The sequence below is a fragment of the Anser anser genome (assembly GCF_964211835.1).
Source record: "Anser anser genome assembly, chromosome: Z".
NCBI lineage: Eukaryota > Metazoa > Chordata > Aves > Anseriformes > Anatidae > Anser > Anser anser.
In genome coordinates, this window is record NC_139723.1 from 84,417,663 (window position 1) to 84,437,135 (window position 19,473).

The following is a 19,473-nucleotide window of genomic DNA, read 5'->3' on the forward strand; positions in this document are numbered from 1 at the left end:
ACTCCTGAAGCCTATGAGAAGTCCTGCAGAAGTACCTATGACATCAGGTTTGGAGCAGACCCTCAGCTCCCATCCAACTGGAGAATTTCCACAGCAATGATGGAGTGACCACATTTAGTATTTTAGCAAAGGTCACTCAGAAAAGATGGAAAATTCTGCTTCCTCCCACAAAAAACACTCGGCCGTTCCTCCAATACTGAAGCTCAGGGTATGCATGAGCTTTAAACAATACACGTGAGCACAGCTTTCTGCAAGCAGGAAAGCTAAGCCAGAAACCCCTCATGCACTCCAGCTAGATCTTCTGTCTGGAGATCTGGGGGACTAACCACAACACACTCAGGGCACAAGCAGAAAGTCTTGCCTGAAAGAAACCTTTCAGACCGGGTCAAACACCAACCTCAAGGACATCATCGTAGCACCAAAAAAATAAACTTCATTTTATTTCACCTTTTTTCTGCACGTGGTTGTTGTGCAACTGTGATCCCAGTTAAATGTCTGGGTATCATAGGGAAGTGGGATTAGGTTCCCTGCAAGTCACGGATCCTCCTGCAGATACTTTTCATACCTGCTTTTTTGTCTTGCAGCACTGAGCATCGCAACACCCTTTAACAGCATCTACCTTGGCTTACACAATTACAACTGCGCGCTCGCATGCATTGCGATTGGAGGCATGTTCTACGCCCTGACCTGGCAGACTCACTTGCTGGCACTTGCTTGTGGTATGTATCTTTTACATCAAGGGGAGCAAAAAATTGATGCAGCCACACAGTCTATGAACAGTACAGGCTTAGTGTCAACTGTGGACTCCTGTTTTGCTGCAAAACATATTACTGTGCAAGAGTTATTTCTGTGATGGCATCACATTTTAGTCACAAGTGATTGCAAGTCACAAGTGCGGAAGGAAGGGCCTTTAGATCCTGATAACACAGAAACATCTACAAGGGGCAGAAGCGCAAGCGTTTGTGAGAGAAGCACAGCTCTGCCACGAGCAGAAGGCTAACAAATTCAAAACTCAGCAGATTCACAGAAGCAGCTATTTCAGACCTATGTGTATCCTTAGGGGAAGTGCATCATAAATAGAGAGCTATTGCACAAGTTCAGTTCAAAATCAAAAATTTTAACTAATTGTTGATTTCTAACATTAAACATCACATCAGATAGCTGGGAGGATCATTTCCCATGCATTTGGACACTTTAATATTTCTGATAATTTCTTTAGAAAGATGAGCAAGACTTCCCTCATCTTGAGCTGTCTTTGGTCTTCTTTCCTCAGCATTATTCTGTGCCTACTCTGGAGCAGCTTTTACTAATGCCCTATCTGTGGTAAGTTTAGTTATTTTGTGGGGTTTTTTTAACTGTATTCTTGATTTTATCATTATATAATGCCAAAGAAGTTCCTCCAAATTGTCCATGTCAGTTCTGACAGCATTGAAGTGAGAATGCTGCAGCCAGCAGCAGGTCTTGTATAGATTTCACAACAGTTAACAGTGTACCTGCAGACGCTACAGCTGATAATATGATTTCAAAAAACTTTGGAGTGGGAGTGTGCATATATATGTGAATTCCAGAAACAGCTTGTAATTTGAGATGCAAGATTTAGTTACAAGCAACATTTTTAAACAATACAGCGGTCTACTGTTTTCCTTGCTTTTTCCAAGGTCTTTTTCCACACTCTCCCACCATTTTTTTCCCCAAGTTTGGTCTGGCAACAAGAACTATAACAAGTAAAAAAAAAAATGAAAATAAAAAAGCCACTGCTCTCTTAAACATAAACTGATTGTATCTGGACAGCTCAAGAAAGAGATGAAGCCAGAACAGCCATGCTTTGTTTCTTCTTGAAGATCTGAGAGACTAAAACAAAACCACATTTTAATAAAATTGATTTAGTAACTTACAAAGAAAAAAAAAAGTAGAACTAGCAGCTTAAATGCATTAAATGTATTCATCTGGCACTCTCTCAGTAGAGCATAGGTCCATGCGGAGGGGTTGCTTTGTTAAGCATACCTGGTTTGGGGATGCATCAGAGAAGAGGACACTTATTTCTTTCCTTGTGACCTCGGTTTTGGCAAACTCCAAGCCAGGTCAGGAGGTGGGGGCACAGAGCAGGACTGAGGGTTGGACGCAATGCCAGGAACGCATGGGCACTGACTGTGAATGTGCATGGATAGTACTCTCAGAACATGATATTTGACAGGACGGTGAAAGGTTCCAAAGTGCACCCATCTGTCTGTCCTGTCCCCTCCCAGCTTGGACTGCCACTCTGTACCTGGCCTTTTTGCTTCTCTGCGCTTCTCTTCTTGCTGATAACTTCAGACAACCCAGCCCTCTACAAAATCCCCCTCTGCAAAGTCACCTACCCAGAAGCCAACCGGATCTACTACCTGAGAATGAAGAGAAGAGCATCAGAGAGCAGAAGAGAAGAGCAGAAACGAAAGGAGCAGAAGCCTTCTGGCAGCTCAAAAATAAGCACAGGAGGCACCCCCCTGTGCACCCCTAAAAACAACCGTGCTTACTGATTTCCATTGTCCAAGACCGAGCAGTATTGGGTCAGTTTGTCAGATGCTAGCCAAGTACTCTGCAGCTACAAACACCACCTTTGGCAGGGGTCTGCAAGCCAGGGATTTGACACTGCACACTGGAGGAAACAAGATTTGCCCTTAAGCTAAGCTTTCCAAATAGCACTCAGGTAACATAATAACAGCTGCTTTATCAATTCACGTGTTAACTTGAAAGCCACCTCTTATCAACAATAATTATAAGAATAGGCAGAAGAACATAAACACTGGCAAGAGGCTGTATTTAATCTTGGATATGTAATTTAAAAAAATAAATATTCTGAGACAAGACATGGCATCTAATAATAATGATAAATAATGTAAGAAATCAAGTGTTGCACTTTAAATTAAGTGCATGTACATTTGAAAGTGGAATAAACAGACTGATCTCTTACTTTCTTGTGTCCCATCAATGTCTAATCCTCTTAATCCCTCTTAACAGCTACAGCACACACAGGTAACTTCTTACAGAGCATGTACTATTTTTGCTGCATCTTCTGACTCCTCATTAAGCTCCAAGACAATGAAGGTATAAATATATGTGCTTTAATCATACTGGAAAAGTGACTAGTTAGCAATGATCAAATGTTTGTCTTTTCCTTGCATCATCTCCTGTCTTGCAGATAGAGGATCTGTCTCCTGCAGTCTGCAGGATAGCAGGTCTGAATCCCCACATGCATCTGGTGGGAAATAGGAGCCTTTTACGTAAAGAATGATATAAACATTTACTGTTGGCAGCAATTACCAAAGTCCTTTCTCTCCCTTTCTCAGGGAAATTGTTGCATTAAGTCACAAGCAATGAACAAGTCAAAGGCTGCCATTGGTGTCTGTTGGGGCTTGGACTGTGATCTTCTCATCAGTCTTCAGTATCTGGGCTGTCCCAGAGAAACCTTGTGAAACACCACCATAGGTAGCCATGGGAAACTGAGGAGCACCTTGCTGCTGTGCCACCCAGGGGAGTGGTTTCTGGCAGGCATGAGGTACAAGGAGAACACTGCCACTTTATGCTTCCTCCAAGTCCTTATAACAGGGAAGGGCTAATTAACCAAAAGAGTACTGTCCTTGCGAACATTTTCCAAAGCCACTGCAAAACCAGCCTACCAGAAAGGCTTCCTCATCTAAAGCCACTTCATACGATCAGTTTAAAAATCATGGACCCAAATGAACCTGAAGATTTAAGGTTAAAATCCAGAGAGACACCACACGAAGTTCAGATGAGATTGTTGTCCCTTCAGCCTCTTGATGTTGGGCTATTTTGCAGATTTATTTGAGGCTCTCTGAACAAATAGATGGGAGCCCAGCTCTAACTTGAACCTTTTTTAAAAAAGGTGGGCCTGAGCCATGCCCAAGGGAATGTCTGTGCCTTTATAAACACGAGACTAGCAGCACAACAAACTGCCACTCTAAGCATCCCCTAAGCAAAAGCATCCGAGATGGAATTCAGCCTGAGGGACAAGACTATAGTGCTATTAAAAAGCATCTGAACATACTTAAAACAGGTTAGGCCATTCCACGGACTTCAGCAAAGTTTAGGTCCCCCATCTGGACTACAACAGATTTGAGATTCCACCGGGTAGGACAGCTTCACACATGCACGAGACCAAATTTCAGTAGGCATGATAACTCTGTCATTGAAAATGTAGGAACCCAACGAGTTTTTGAGCCTGCTCCATCTCACAGACCTGAGCACCTATGTTATACCTCCGTCCCATTCTGGACCTCAGGCTGACCCCTGAATCCAACCATACAAAGGCCCTCCAGGAAAGCACCAAGGGAACCAACCAGCTGGCATTCCTGCATGCCAGAAGTCTTCTCAGAGACTAATAAAAGACCAAGAATCCCAGCAGCCTGCCCAATACGTTAGTCAGGAGACATTTGTTTTGCTTAGAGGAATGGGACTGACCTCTATTAAGGGGAGAAAGATCTGACAGACGTCCAACAGCAGCAAGCAGAAAAGCAAATCCATTTGCCTTTGGCTCCCATGCAAATCCCAGCAGCCACCCAGAGATGCTGAGCTCTGACAAGCTGGAGGCACAGATGTATTTCTTTAACACAAGGGAGGGGAACCAGTGATTTAGGAGAAACAGATTGTTTGCAGAAACAGTCCATTACCCAGGCACTGGACAAAAGCAGTTTCTCCTTCAAGCTACCACCGAGGGCTGCTGCAGGTGGATCTACAGTCTCAGACAGTGTTGAAGTGTATTTGTACGCTGTCCACGCAGTGGCTTATTCCTGCATGGTAATTCCAGAAAAAGCAATACGGGACAAAGAAACCATCAGAAAAGGTATCAGTAGGCAGGGAAGAAGGTGGAGGGCCACAGGAGGACAGGTTGCCAAGCCATCCTTTTAGCCACAATACCAGCAAACCAACACTAGCAAAAAAGCAGTCCTGTATGGCCACTACAGATCAAAGACATCTCAAGGTTACTACTTCCGTAGAAAAACAAAGGCAGAATAACACATGAGGTGATACATGGCTGTCTGAACACCTTCCCTCTATAATAGCCAATGAAATATTAAACACGCTTGAAATAGCAGGACCTGTTCATCTGCTCTGCATAATTTAAATTAGCTCATACACAATCCACCATTAAAGAAGGATTTGAATAGTAGCAACAGTTACAAAAATTACTGTAATAGAGTCAGCTAAAATAATGCTAGAATCACGTTTTGTTTTCTAAGAAAAATCTCAGCTGTGGTTAATTATGCCAAGCATATTATTTATTTTCTTAAAAATAAGAGTAAAGTCCAAGCACAATATGGTTACTGGAAAGAATTTGTCATGAAAGAGCCATTACAAACATTCCTCAGCCACAAGAAAATTCATCCTGAAATCAATTAGCAAAACAATTGCTAGAGTTGAAACCATCCATAAAGAGTAGGGAATAAACAGCAGTCAAAAGATGTGAATAACTATACCCACTACTAATAATTCTTGAAAACAGGCACGACAAATATCAGGTGTCTCCTGGATGGGAGCAGTAGGCAATAAAATCACTGACTGAAGCTATCAGTGAAGCAACCGCAAGAGCAGGCTATCAAGTTCTACAGAAAATGTAAAAACGAATAAAAATTTAGTCTTTAATGCAACTAATAAGTTTCAGCCATTTCCAGAAGCACCACAGATTTAATATAAATTAATTCTGCCCATTAAAAAAAAAAAAAAAGGAAGAAAAAGAGAAAAGAGAAAGAGAAAGAGAAAGAGAAAGAGAAAAGAGAAAAGAGAAAAGAGAAAGAGAAAGAGAAAGAGAAAGAGAAAGAGAAAGAGAAAGAGAAAGAGAAAGAGAAAGAGAAAGAGAAAGAGAAAGAGAAAGAGAAAGAGAAAGAGAAAGAGAAAGAGAAAGAGAAAGAGAAAGAGAAAGAGAAAGAGAAAGAGAAAGAGAAAGAGAAAGAGAAAGAGAAAGAGAGAAAAAAAAGAAAAAATAAAAAGCCCCCCCAAAAAGTGTATTTCGTAGTTAGAGCAGTTACTCCAACCAGCTCACATCTGCAGCAAGTGAAATAAATATTCCTGCACAAATAAACACCTGGCATATGTAAAAAAAGCTTCCTGGAAACGTGCCTTCAAAAACCAAACAATGGCAAATGGGAGCAAACTAAGCGACATGAAGGAACCATGAACAGAGAGGACCATCTATCCTGTGGTAACTGGAGTCCAGTATAAGAACACTACCTACCTACACCATGTGGCTCTAAGAAAAATACTTGCCTTATAATTCTAAATGTCATTTTTTCTTACTCTTCTATTCGCTTCTAACCCCTCAATTTAAAATAAATGAATAAATAAATAAAACACCTTTGCTCTTTGAGATGACATTTCCAGCTCTTCTCACACGCACATAGGTGCTTCTGTTGTTAAGATCAGTTGCAGAGCCTCTAACAGCAAAGGCTGAGGTGAGTGCTTCAGATGTCCTGGCTTGGGTATTGATTACTCCAGAATAATCTACCTGTTAATCACTCTTCATGAACAACCAGCAAAGCTCTGCTGAGATAACATGGAAGGGATTTGCTGTCCCAGCGGACATTGGTCGTAGCACAAGTCAGAGCCACACTGCCATCCACACCTGAGCATCTCATTCCCCACCACTAGCTCCCTTCATCTGATGGCCTTTTCCAAAGGGGATTTGGGCTTTATAAAATCTGTCTCTTGGAGCAAGGCAGAGAGATTGGGCCTTCAATAAGATCTGCAGTCACAGGTGAAGCACTCAAGTCCGATCCCTCCAGCCCTTCCCCAGTGCCTTTGCACAGCCCAGACTGCAGCAAAACCCCACCTACTTTGGGCCTTGTACTCATTTTCATCTCGCAGCAAGATTCACTTAAAACAGGGTAGCTCTATATTTTTGTGAAGCCATTTATAGTTTGTAGGGGGGAGGGGGGGGGCTGGAGATGTTTCTTTCCTTACTGCTTTCCTCAGTAAGTTCAGCTGAAGCCAAGTCTCAGAGGTTTGTTAGGACTGAAATTGTTAACTCGACTTAGGAAGAGTTTGACAAGTCAGAGGCAGGGGCGGTTTGCAAAGAGCTGACAGGAAGGAGAGAGATTTCTAGCCAAAGGCTATCAGAGACCTATCCGAGACCCCTTTATGTAAGGGAATTCTCCAGCAGCAGACATTTTGACAGGAGCCGGTACTGGAAATTGTGACATGAGCCATCTAAAACCTGCTGAAGGCCTCGCTGGGGAATGTTTCGGGAAGGAAGTCTAGCAACAGAAATTGTTTGAGTCGGTCAGGGCTTGGTTTGGGGCCACACACTTCTTTAGGCTCTTAGGCCCAACACATGTTCAAATGCCCCCTGCCAATGCATAATAAAACACATTTCATAAATTACTTCCTCTTGAATTTTGCTGAAGCTCAGCCCAAAGCTACAACTAACAATTTCAAAGCCCGGCCTCCCATGGAGTCATATCTCCTCAACACACAGCAGCAGAGTCTCTGCGCTAGCTGGGAAATGGATTGGTCACTGTTAGGCTTTTACAAGTCAAAAAATAGTGCCATAAAATGTTTTAAGTGCTTCACTGGCCTGAGTAAGCGAGGTTTGATTCAGGCCTGCAGCACACAATGCAGCCATGGTTTGAGTTCAGACATGGAAAAGGTGAGGCCTGCAGAGCGTTGACATCCAACAACCCCTCGTGTATTTTCTTTTCAATCTCACAAAGCTCCTCGGCAGTGCTGACCCATCTTCTTCCCACAGCCACCACTACAGACCAGTGTCTGTGTAAGCAGGAGAGCCAAATCGTCAGACAGGGAGGGCAGGTGTAGCACCCAGCTGGCATCCTGGCAGCATCCAGCAAATATTTGGAAGGGCTTTATTCTCCGGAGGGGTACTCCAGTAATACAGGCTCTCAGCACGAGCTGACAAAAACAAAACTTTACAGCATGTTCAAATATTACAAGGCCCTAAACTTTCCAGCTGCTAGGAAGTTGCTCTGTGCTTTGTCAGTGCCAGATATCCCTGGTCTGCAGGGATGTATGTATTCCCCAACTGGTTTTTGTTGTTATTGTTGTTGTTCTTTTTCCTTTTCCTTTTTTTTTTGTTTTGTTTTGTTTTTTTGTAGATCAGGTTTGCCAGGGTAGCAGAAATGCCAGCACTCTAAGGGTGAGATTTGTTTATGAAACCCTGTCCCTTTGCTTCCCTTTACACAGACGGCTGTATTTTAATTTGGAAGACGGAAAGAGAGTTTAAACAGGGAACCAACCCTTGGCTGCCGCCGGATTTGCAGTTCTCAGGGGTTCCTTTGCGAACTCCTGCAGCTGCTGCAACAGCTAGAATTCACACATCCCTGTGGCGGGATGAGAAGACCGGGGATAGCTCTGTGGGAAGCAAAGGTTTCTTCCACCACACTTTTCCTGAGAACAAGCAAACAGTTTGCATTTGGGCACCTCCAGCTGCAGCTCAGCACCTCCTGAGCATGATCGGTTGCCTCAGAGCATTTAGCAGCTTAAGCTGCCATGGAGCGGCACCCTCACAACCTTCTCCAGGGACGACCCTTTGCACAAAGAATTGAGGCAGACCCAAATCCATGCTCCAAAAGCACGCAGCTTCACTCAGCACAGAATGGGTGAAGTTCAAAGACAGATGTGAGCCTTTCCAAAAACACTCAGCTACCTCACTCACCCAAAATGCCAAGGTGCAGGTGTACGGGCTGCTTAGCACATCTCAACAGCCACAGAGCAAATTGTGCAGAAGGACAAGGCAGACATACAGAGACACCCTTAAACTGCACAACTAGCAGGATCCAGAGCCTATTTTTCCCTCATTTCAGGGCACTCCAGCCTGCACCTGACCTTGCTTCTCTCCTTTTCCTTCATTTCGGTCGAGCACTGACAGCTCCTCCCTCTCATCCACAAATCTCTGCTATGCTAAGCCAGGCACCCAGAAGCCGGGCAGCTACTTCCTGGCTGCGGAGAGAATCAGGAAGGTGAAGATGATGACAAACTATCAACCAGCTACGGTTTCTTACTGGAGCTGAGGGAGTTTATTTTACTTGTGTAAATTAAATCCTGCTCAGGGCATTTTGCATTCCTAGAAATTGAGTTATCCAGCACACGTAACTTTTTTTTTCTTTTGCCTACTACAAAATGTGAATCTTTGCAGCAAATGGATTTGTGTGTTTGTGTGTGTGCATAAAAATGCTGCCCTGCAGTACTGCTTACAAAATCCCATAAGCATCTACAGCCAGTGTAACTACACCATTAAACATCACACTGATTATTAATTTTTAGTTCTTCCCACAGTCCACTGGTCCATTTCCAGAAGCTACCAGCCCTCTTTGTCTTGCTGATCAGAGCTGCTACCCATACAATGTACAGTACAGCACCTTCCACATCTATTAAGATCTACTTGCTGAGAAAGTAGTAACCACAGGGATTTATATGTCGAGTTTCTTCCTGGAACCATGGCAGTGTTCTGCTCTTTCCTAAGGCCTAACACCTTCATATCCTACAACATTTCAGCTTGTGAGAATGGATTATTTCCTCGAAAGCAGGCAGGGACTTACGTGCCCACCATAAGAGCCAAAGAAGCAGAGAGGGAGTGAAACTCTTCTAAGCTGAGATCAGATGGAGGGGTGTTGAGTGAAATGACTCTGAAATTGCAAAAGGGGATGAAGCAGCAGAAAAACGCCTTCTCTTGTGTCATAAAAATGAGGCAAGCTCTGTCATTCTCATGCGGATAGTGCTCTCTTGAGGCAGGTCTGGAAAATGAACCCCTTTGGATCTGGGCTCTCCCCTTGTGCCAGAAGCACACAACAGGGGCATGAAGCTGGAATTCAGAACTGTTCAAGTTGCAATTTCCTCTCCGGTTCTGAAACACAGTTAACTTTCTGATACAGTTAACTTTGGGCTTCCAAAAACCCTCTAGTGTTTCAGGAAGTTTCAATCTGGCTGATGCCGTTTGCAAAGCTACAAGTGACCACAAAAACGAGCAGCCTCAAGGTTCAGACTCATGGCATGAAGCTGAGAGCTTTGCTTCCCGCCAGAGCGGGTCCTGGAGCAAAGAAACAAACAGGATCATGCCGAGTGTCAGCAGAACTGATGCTCCCTCCTACAGGTCAGAAGCACACAACAGGGGAAGAACAGAGGATCTGAAGGTGTCTGAAGCTGAAGACGGCTGTACCAGAGGCCAGTGACCTCCAGCCAAGTGCATGTTGTCCTGGGAGCCAGCTGGACATAGTGAGTCATCAGAGCTGGGATCACGATGGTGAAAAAAGTGATTTCCAGTGGTTCCACAGGTGCTTGTGACTCCATCTCATTTCCACAGGCTTCCAGACCAGCCACATAATGCCCATTGCTGATAAGAAAAGGGATAGTGCTGCCTGGAAAAAGGACAAGGAAAATAAGTCCAAACAAGGGGACCCAGCCAGATAAATGCACTTGGCTTTTCCTTGACTTGCATTTCACAAGGCTTCCTGAGACAGATGACTCCCTGTTTTTAATTTGGGCCTTGGATATATCTCCCGTAGCCACCATAGCTACCTCTACACTGGAGAACGGAGTGGTGTCAGGTGGCAGCTCATCACCACTGAGATGGTGAACCACCAGCACCACCTTTGGCAGGCGTTGGCTTTGGCCAGCTAGCACACTCCCACGCCATTCTTCATTTCAGCAGCAACATTTTAAATAAATTTCTTGAAAAATCTGCAAGTAAGAGACAAGTTTCTTGCTAACCCAGCACTCCGGTGTTCCAGCCTGCAGGAAGAGTCTGAACCTCTGCCTAACATTGGTAGCTAATTTCCATGACAAGATAGAATAGAGCTTTTTTACACCCTTTTACACCCTACTCTAACCATAAACCATTTCTGAACTACTCTTTACATATGCCTGCCCCACATCTATCCCAGGAGATTGAGACCATGGCTCTGAATCAATAACTAGGTTTCCAGACACCAGTTATGCACCCTTGCAGCTGCGTGGACTGAGAAGTTGAGCCCTGGGAGCAGGTCAGGCTGGACAGAGAAGGCAGTGGGGCTCCAGTGCAGGTGGGCAGGGAGGGAAGTGGTATGCATGCACTAAGACAGCTACTTAATTTGGGTGCATATATCGGTTTCCAGAGGCTTACACGAGCCCAGAGCATGGGGAGCTTTGGCCAAGCTAGCACCAGGGAACTGGTGTTTATGAGGCCTCTAAAACTTGACATCTGAATATTTGCTCTGATTTTTGTAATGCACGTGTGGCTGTGCCCGAAACATACCACGAGAGGGAGACGGACAGCAGAGCTGAGCTCTCCAGCATTCCTGATAGCCATTAGCTAGAGAAAACGCTGCCAGTTGTTGCACAGAGGAATGTCAAATAACAGCTTTCTCTAGAGAATTTTTACAGGCCAAAATGAAGGGGCAGAAGCAGCCTACACCAGCCTGGCTTTTGGTCCACTCTATATAAACCCCAAACTATTTCCCTCAGCAAACAAGCGCGAGATTGTGACAGACCCCTTGCATGCTCTGTGGTGAAACAGATTTTTCCACTCTGCTTTTGCTCATAAAAACGAGATGATGAAAAGCAACGTGGCCACAGACACTGATGGGAACAGACCTGCTGATGTTGCTTGTTCAGGCACCCTGCCTCCAGGACGTCTCAGCCCTTCCTGGCCAGAGGAGCTGCCTCCTAAATCAGCAAGTGGGACGAGCATCACCTCCCTCAATATACTGTGTGTTTTTCTCCCTCTCTTGCCATGCCTCTATTTCCATTCCTGCCTTTCCACCCTGCTACAGAGGAAAGGGCAGCAAGGTGGCCCAAAAAATGACTGAATGGCTGAGCCACTGTAATCAGAGCAACAAAATCCAGATGCAAAGCAGTTGCTATCGTTATCCAGTGTCAACCTCTGGCCAAAACTGTTTAACATCTTAATTAATGACCTGGGTGATGGGGTAGTGCACCCTCAGCGAATCTGGGGAAGATCCAGTACTGTAGGGAGTGGCAGGTGCACCAGGGGGTGCCATCCAGAAGGACCTCAGCAGGCTGGAGAAAGGGGTGCTCAGGAACCCGGTGAGTTCAGCAAGGAGAAGTGCAAAGCCCCGCACCTGGGGAGGAACAACCCCAGACACTGGGACATGCTGCTGGAAAACAGCTTGGCAGGAAAAGACCTGGGGGGTCCTGGTGGGCAGAAATTGAGCAGGAGCCAGCAGCGTGCCCTTGCCACAAAGACAACTCCCTGCTACAGGAGAGATGGGGATATACCAAGCAAATCCACTGAAGGGCCATGAAGATGATTAAGGGATCGGAGCACCTGTTCTAGAAGGAAAGGCTGAGAGAGCTGGGACTGTTTGGCTTGGAGAAGAGAAGGCTCGGGGCTCACATCTTATCAGTGTGTACAGATGTCTGTAACGAAGGCAGAGCCAGGCCCGTCTCGGTGGTGCCCTATGACAGGAGGTCAGCTCCTGGGACTGCCTCGCACCCCAATGAGGGATGACAGGGAGCCCAGAGATACCACCTGCATTTCACACGCCCACAGCCCAGCCTAGCAGGACTTTTAGCAACACGCATATGTGGATTTGCATCGCTCTAAAGCACCTATTGGAGTGCAAGAGCCAGCGCAGCTCCCTGTGCACACTTAATGCACGATGTGCAACCAGAGCCGGGGAACACAGCCAAAAGCAGCAGTATAATGGCAATCTGCTACTGAGTGGTTTTCAGTGCACCTCTTGGAGGCAACTGAGCCTTGAGAGAGGCGTGGAGACAGAGCGTGTGAAGCTGGATGAGGGCCACAAGAGTGTCTCCTGGCAGAGCTGACGAGTTCCAGCTCTGCACCCAGATAACACGGCCAGCTCAGCTCCTGCCCGGTGGGGTGGCACAGTCGGGGATCGTTCAGGCATCCCTCCAAACAGATCAGGTACTACGTCTGGTTGGGATCCAACCACCAAACCCTCTTCTGACAATGTCAGCTGAGTTCAGTCCAAGAGGCATTTTCAGAGCCTCCCTCCTGCAGAGCACAGCAGGCAAAAACAAAAACAAAAAATAAAACAAAACAAAAAAAGTCCGCCATCAACCTGCCTCACTGGCATGAGATGAGTTATGCCATGTATTCAGCCTTCCTAAATCACACGGGATTTAGGTGCCAGACAAAAACCCCAGCTGCCTTGTCCTTCTTGTCCACCAAGTGGTCTTCATGGGTACCTAAAATCAACAGGCAGCTCAGTAGTCAGCTGGAAGTGTCACCTGCATGCTCAGCTTGCACAGCATTATGTGATCACTTCAGCTGGAGCTGGTGTCTCACTCCCAGCTAGGTGGTACCTGACGGATCCGTAGCAGGCACATGGCATGTCTTTGTCCTTTTGGACTCTGTTGTTTTACTCTCCCCACCTTGAATCTCAAAACCCCAAAAAACAGGAGCAAACCTCAGGAAGAGGTCTGAAAAGCCAAAGCCCAAAAGACAGGAGCAGCTCAGCCTGGGGGCCGGTGGTGGGCACCCAACTTGGCAGGGACTGAACTGCACGTGGGACATTTGGCACCTGGGACAGACCCTCCCCATAGCTGGCCCTCTGCAATCCAATGAGCCCACCACGCGGAGCTCATCGCTGCTCTGCCCCCAGTTCTCAGTGCAGGCTGTGCCAGAGACCTCATTCCCAAGTAGGTATCAGCAGACTGTGATCCTGTTAGCTATTAACCAGCTCTTTGATAAGCTGAACAAAGCGTCAGTCCAAGACATCCACCCCACACCTGCGATCCTGTGGCTTCTTCGTGAATCTCCTCCTGTGTGTTGACCTCGTTAAAGTGCCAGAATTGGATGCGGTGGCCTTGAACCTGGTCTCCTGGAGGACAAAAGTGGCTGCCGAGCCTGCAGAGCCACCGCACTGCTCTGCAGATGGAGGTAACACAGCCCGGCAGCCATTCCTGCCTGCCCCCGAGCTGCAGCCCTTTCACAAAGAGCAGACCAAATGCTGTTTTTAATGACACCGAGGCCAGGCCTGAAACAAGAGAGATGTGAAGTCTAAAACTCAATCCCACCAGCCTGTCCGTGAGGATCTCCCAGCTGAATGACCCACTGCCTCTCCCTCCTTTTGAGATGCACGGATTCATTCTATTAGAGAGAAAGCTGAGGCATCCCAGGGAGAAATGAACAGTAAAGGGAAAAAACTACTGAAGTGGAGAGAAGCATCTTCCCCTGCAACACTTCCTTGCTTCACATGAGTTATTCTGCTGGGTACAAAGTCAGTGGATGGCAGCATCTGGCTCTCACACCAACCAGTGCCTGGGAGATCAGAAACACTTACTTGAGCAGCAATGCTAAGCTGACAGCCTGCTCTTAGGAAGGGAAAAGGCATAAAAAGGCATCCAGTCTCCTGTTAAAAACATCTCCATCAAAAGAGAGACACCCTGGGAACGAATGCAATGAGAATAACATCGCGTCAGCTCACGCAGCAGATGCTGTATTTCCACCGAGCTGGAAGCAAAGCTGTAAAGCTGGAGGGCTTTTTTGGTTCAACAGCAAACCACTGGCCCCTGCACTCTGGGGAAGTTGCAAGGGCACTTTTCTAAGCTGTCGCTCTTCTAGGGTCTTAAAGTGAACTGAGCTGTGGTTGAAATTAGCCTAACAGGTTCCTTAAGTTCACAAGCTTTTTCTCTGCCCTTTCTCCTATAATTCATCCTCTCAAGACTTCCCTCTCCAGCTTCATCTCTGCCTTTCACGGCTATTTCACAGCCTTATAAACCTCTCAAATATGCCACCTCTGATAGTCCAGATTCCTCTGAGAGCCATGGAGGCCAGGTTAAAAAAGAAAGAGGGAAAATAACAAAAACTTGAACTTCTCAAAAAAATGGTAAAAAATAATAATATATTAAACAATGGAACCAGGTCCTTCGCTCCAGTGTGTTAACAGAATAGTGGCTCCAAAATCCACCCAGAAACAGCTGAACTCAACAGGCTGCAAATTGTTGTGGTGAGTCTGAAGCCTCCACAGAGGGGACATCTCAAGCGACACTTCTGCTGTTGGGTTTTCTTTCTCCACTGTAGAGCCAACAACGTTTGGGAAGCAGGGAGGGATGATGAGTGGTCCTGCATGAGGAGATTAACAGCAGAGAGGTCTGGATCAGGTACACTGAGAGTCCACTTTGAAGCCTGGAGTCCTTCTAAGTGATGAAAGAGGGGAAAGGACTGAGTTAAGGGAGATCTAGTTAAAAGAAAACATCGACAAAAACCAAACCAAAACAACAACAACAACAACAAAAGCAGCAGGGAAGAGGACATTTGGAGAGGCTGCTGGCAGGAGACCAAGGACAGAACAAGAGGAAAGGTGGAGAATTCAAGAGGGAACCTTCTTGACATTTGTTTGGAGCTCACAAAGTGGGAGGAGAAACAAACTAATTAGTAATATCAGGACAGGAGCCGTGCTAGCCTATATAAGCTGGTGGGGCATTTTCTGTTCCCCACTCTCTTAGCCCTGCTTTCCTTCTGTATCAGCCAGCAAAGCAACAGCTACCCCGAGCTCAGCCAAAAGGTAAGACTGCATTGTTCCTTCCTTTTAATGTACAGGAAAAAAAGGTGACTTACTGACTGACTTACCTAGATCTTTCTCCCCAAACCCCAGAACAAAGAGCTTTTAAAAACTCCTCCTGAATGCAGGCAGCTAGGGCTCAAGAAGAAGGCGGAGGCTAGGGAATGTCACAAGAATTTCACTTATTGAGCATTTTCTAGCAGGCTGAGGATTTATTAGTACTTCCTAGCACGTTTGGCTGAAAACTTTGAGGGGGAAAAAAAAAAGGAACTCTTTAACATCTCCTTTTCCTGCCTTTCTCTTCCACAAAATGAAAAATACCCAGATAGCAATAATATGTAGTTAATGTGATAGTATCTCTGGATCTCTCTGTGCCAGAGAGACAGATCTCTGAAAATTGAATTGGGAATGCGCTTAATGAATATTTGAATCTGAGGGATGAGCTTCCTTTTGAACTATTGCTTTGAAATGTGTCTTCTGTGAGAAAACCTGAACTTCTTTTTTCAGTGAGGGTCAAGTGCATTATAATATCTCTGTTTCAGGGAGTGTGCCTGTGCAGTCATGTGTTCCTATACATAACATAACACCCAGCTTTATTAAACCCCTGGTAACATTACTCAGGCTATGCTGGAATCAGGGTTGCTGAGAATCTGGCCCTTTCCTCCTATTGTGCTCGGATGCAGGAATTCCTTTAAAAACATGCTGCACACAGAGCTGGCTGCCTGCACACTGCACGGCACCAATTCAGAGAATGCAAGATACAATGACTGTAATTGTGCGGTAGCAGTTCCTTGGACGCACAAATACCACACGGCAATTTAAATCCCCTTGGTTTACAGGGAAACTCGAATTTTGTCAGGGAGAGAGGAAAAGCACAGAAAGAGGAGAAAGTAGTAGATAACTTTGCATTTTCAGAGATAAAACCCAATGCCTAGAAACACAGGCACCAATTTGGAAATAACTATTACCTGTGAGTCCAAAAACAATTAGCCAAATAAAAGTCTCAGTCCCTTTCCCAGCTGCACGCACAGCACCACTATTACCACGTATAACACACAGTGACCATGTGCCAGGGCTCGCCTCAATTTCAGCAAGCAGATAAAAACCTATTTGCAGGCCAGATGTTGCAGGAGGGCAGCACCAGCAAGAAGTCTGCTGTGCTGCAGCTTTAATGAGGCATTGCTGAGATGCCGCAGGTGTGGCGTGACATGGAAGGAATACACACAAGGGGAAGAGAAATTGATTTAGCGAGACACAAAGTTGCATAACATCAGTGTTTTGCTACGGGATATTCATTAACTCTCAAAAGATGATTAAAAAAAAGTTTCCTGGCCCTCTGACGACTTCATTTTCATGCAAAAGATTTTTTTTCCTACTCTCAGGGGTTCACTTCATAACCTATACAAAACTACTCACTTTTAGCTGCAAAATGTGTGTGTACATCCTTATTGAGAACGGCAGTGAGACCTTTACGCAGCAGCACAAAGACCTCTAGGCAAGGGGAGGTAGCAAACATCTTGAATCACTGGGGAGAAGCGTAAATGCCCCAAATCCAGCTCTCACCCACCACAGTACACCATGGGAAAAGAGTTTTAGGTAGTTACTCTGCACTTATAACAGAGCACTAGTCAATACTTGCTGTTATACACCAGGAGCCCACACTGAATTTCCAACTAAATGCATGTCTGGAGCACCTCTCCCTCCAGAGCTCGTGTGAGATCATGCTGTGCATCCGAGAGCAGAACCTACGGTCTTAAGAATCTGGGTTCAAAAACCACTTTCAGAGACTAACAGAAATAAGGCATGAAAAAAATAATAACAAAAAATCCTCCCCTCCTGCAGAAGTCAAGCACTCTGTTCCAGCAGAACAGTTATTTCCATTTCCATTTTCTTTCTTTGTGCACTAAGAAAGAAAAAAAAGATCCCTGACTAGAAACCACATGATAACTTAACTCCAGTGGCAGGTCTTCAAAAGACCTGCTGCAGACTGGATTTCTTGCAATCCCCATCAGAATACACACATTTCACCTGAAATTAAATTTCAAACAACACATTCTTAAAATTCTTTGAACATCTCCATGATTCTGGGATGAGACACCTTTATCCGTTCTTAAAGAGCTGCTTTTGGCTACTCTGTAAAACAAGGTAATGCATTAACAGGCCCTTAGTCAGAACGTACAGCGCAGCTAGTGCTTCTTATAGTGACACAAGTAATTAAGGGGCCCCAGAAATTCTCTTCCACCTCAGCTGGTGCCAGTTTCCACATATTTCACTGATGCTTTATACTTTCTTTGGATGTCTAAGTAGGAGTAGCGTAAGCACCCCATGCTCTGAGTTTCAGGACAGAAGGGAGTTCCCAGGGGAGGACTGACATACCTGTGCATACCTCCTAATTTGTGACCATCTTACCATTAACTGCATGAAGGGAAAATGCAAATCATCCAGGAGGGGTGGGCAAAATGAGCTGATGCAGCAGGAGGCAGCCGTCATGCTGTGCCTGGGGTGCGATTCGGGGTGGCAGTGAGGCCAAGGGGGCTGGATCTGGAACTTTATGCTGTCACAAAGACCCCACCTGTCAACCAGTGTGCTAACGATTACATACCAAGCTGTTCTGCAGTGATGGTGGGGTTTCATAGTGATTTCCTTCCCTTGTAGCATATATTATCTGATAGGGAAGATGAATCAATGTCCATGTTATCCCTCCAATAGCCCACTCTTGAGAGACACATCACTTGGTAGACAGGGATAAAATGTCATGATTTTGACCAAGAAATGCCCATGATAGCCCCCAGAGCATTCCAATTGTAAATATTCTGGGAGAACAAATACACAGGGCTTGGACACAGCCTTCACCAAGGGTGCAGTTCAGGCCAGGATGGTGGGAGTGACTCACCTGGCCTTTTTGCCATGCCAAGTGCATTGAGCTGACTTCATTTCTGCCCACGAAAACCCAGAGCAAAGGAGGTACCTACGCTCAGATTTGCACCACGCAGTGCTGCCTTATACAGTATCCATGCCAGCTGCACAGCCCACGTCAAATACTTCCGATAGCAGGTAGAAGGCTTTGCATCTCGGAGGGGTTTAGAACACGCAATTATTATATATCCCAGGGTAAAAATTCCTTTGCATAAGAAAGGAATGAAGCTCTGCTCAGACCCTCGCTGCAGGAGAAGTCCTTTTCATTCCCATTCATTCTGGCCCTGACGCAGTAAAGCACTGAATTCATGTAGCTCCTCTGGGAAGTTAAACAGGCATTTAAGTGCATTCCTGTGGAGTATGCGTTTTGATGAATTAGGGCCCCCAACACAACCCCTTTTTCCACTGTGTGAACAGAGCAGACAGTGGCTCTGACACTTCTTGTGCAGACACGTTATGTCCCAGAACATCTCCAGACTACTGTGGTGCAAAAAACCTCCTCGCTCAGCATGCAGGGAAGCATTTCAGGCGTGCTAGCACTGGACATGCAGCAGCTCTCTGCAAATGCAATTGTAACAGCCTTGATTTTAGGAATTAGCACCAGAGAAAGCCTAAGTTCCACAAAGAGGAAGATGCTTTAAATTAAAAATGTAAATGCACTTGAATGAATGCACCAAATGAAGAGCATTTATCTTGGCTGGAAATTTTGATTTAACTGAAAGTGCATCCAATTCACTTATTCCATTATTTCAGAATAAAATATGAGAAAAGCGAAGGTTAATGAATCAAGGTAATGAATTATAACTGAGCTGGGAAAAAGCCCTCCAGCACCAAGACACTGTCCCTAACAATGCTCTCATCCTTTTCTTCTCTTTCTCCTCTAGCTAAGCTCCTTGCCTTTGTGGCCTATCCCAATGCAGATTCCACACTCTTCTACACTGGTTCTGCCTTCAGCCACTCTCACACAGAACCCATCCTTGCATGAGCTGGGCCCTCCCAGAAGGCATAAAGTGCTTATTTTTTATGTATTAGTTCTGCAAATATTTACTGCTTGGTGAAATGTCGCTATCAGCCCTCCAGCAAC

At 45.5% G+C, this 19,473-nt stretch overlaps 1 protein-coding gene across 1 annotated transcript in view; it reads left to right on the top strand.

Moving 5' to 3' along the window:
- The window catches only part of LOC310889562 (urea transporter 2-like), a 321,801-nt gene that overhangs the window by 291,811 nt on the left and 10,517 nt on the right, over window positions 1-19,473 (top strand). Inside the window, exons 9-13 of the mRNA XM_083817147.1 lie at window positions 585-719; window positions 1,274-1,323; window positions 2,247-2,505; window positions 13,754-13,849; window positions 15,418-15,476. Of these exons, the coding sequence (XP_083673273.1) occupies window positions 585-719; window positions 1,274-1,323; window positions 2,247-2,505; window positions 13,754-13,849; window positions 15,418-15,476 (599 nt within the window). The remainder of the gene's footprint in view (window positions 1-584; window positions 720-1,273; window positions 1,324-2,246; window positions 2,506-13,753; window positions 13,850-15,417; window positions 15,477-19,473) is intronic.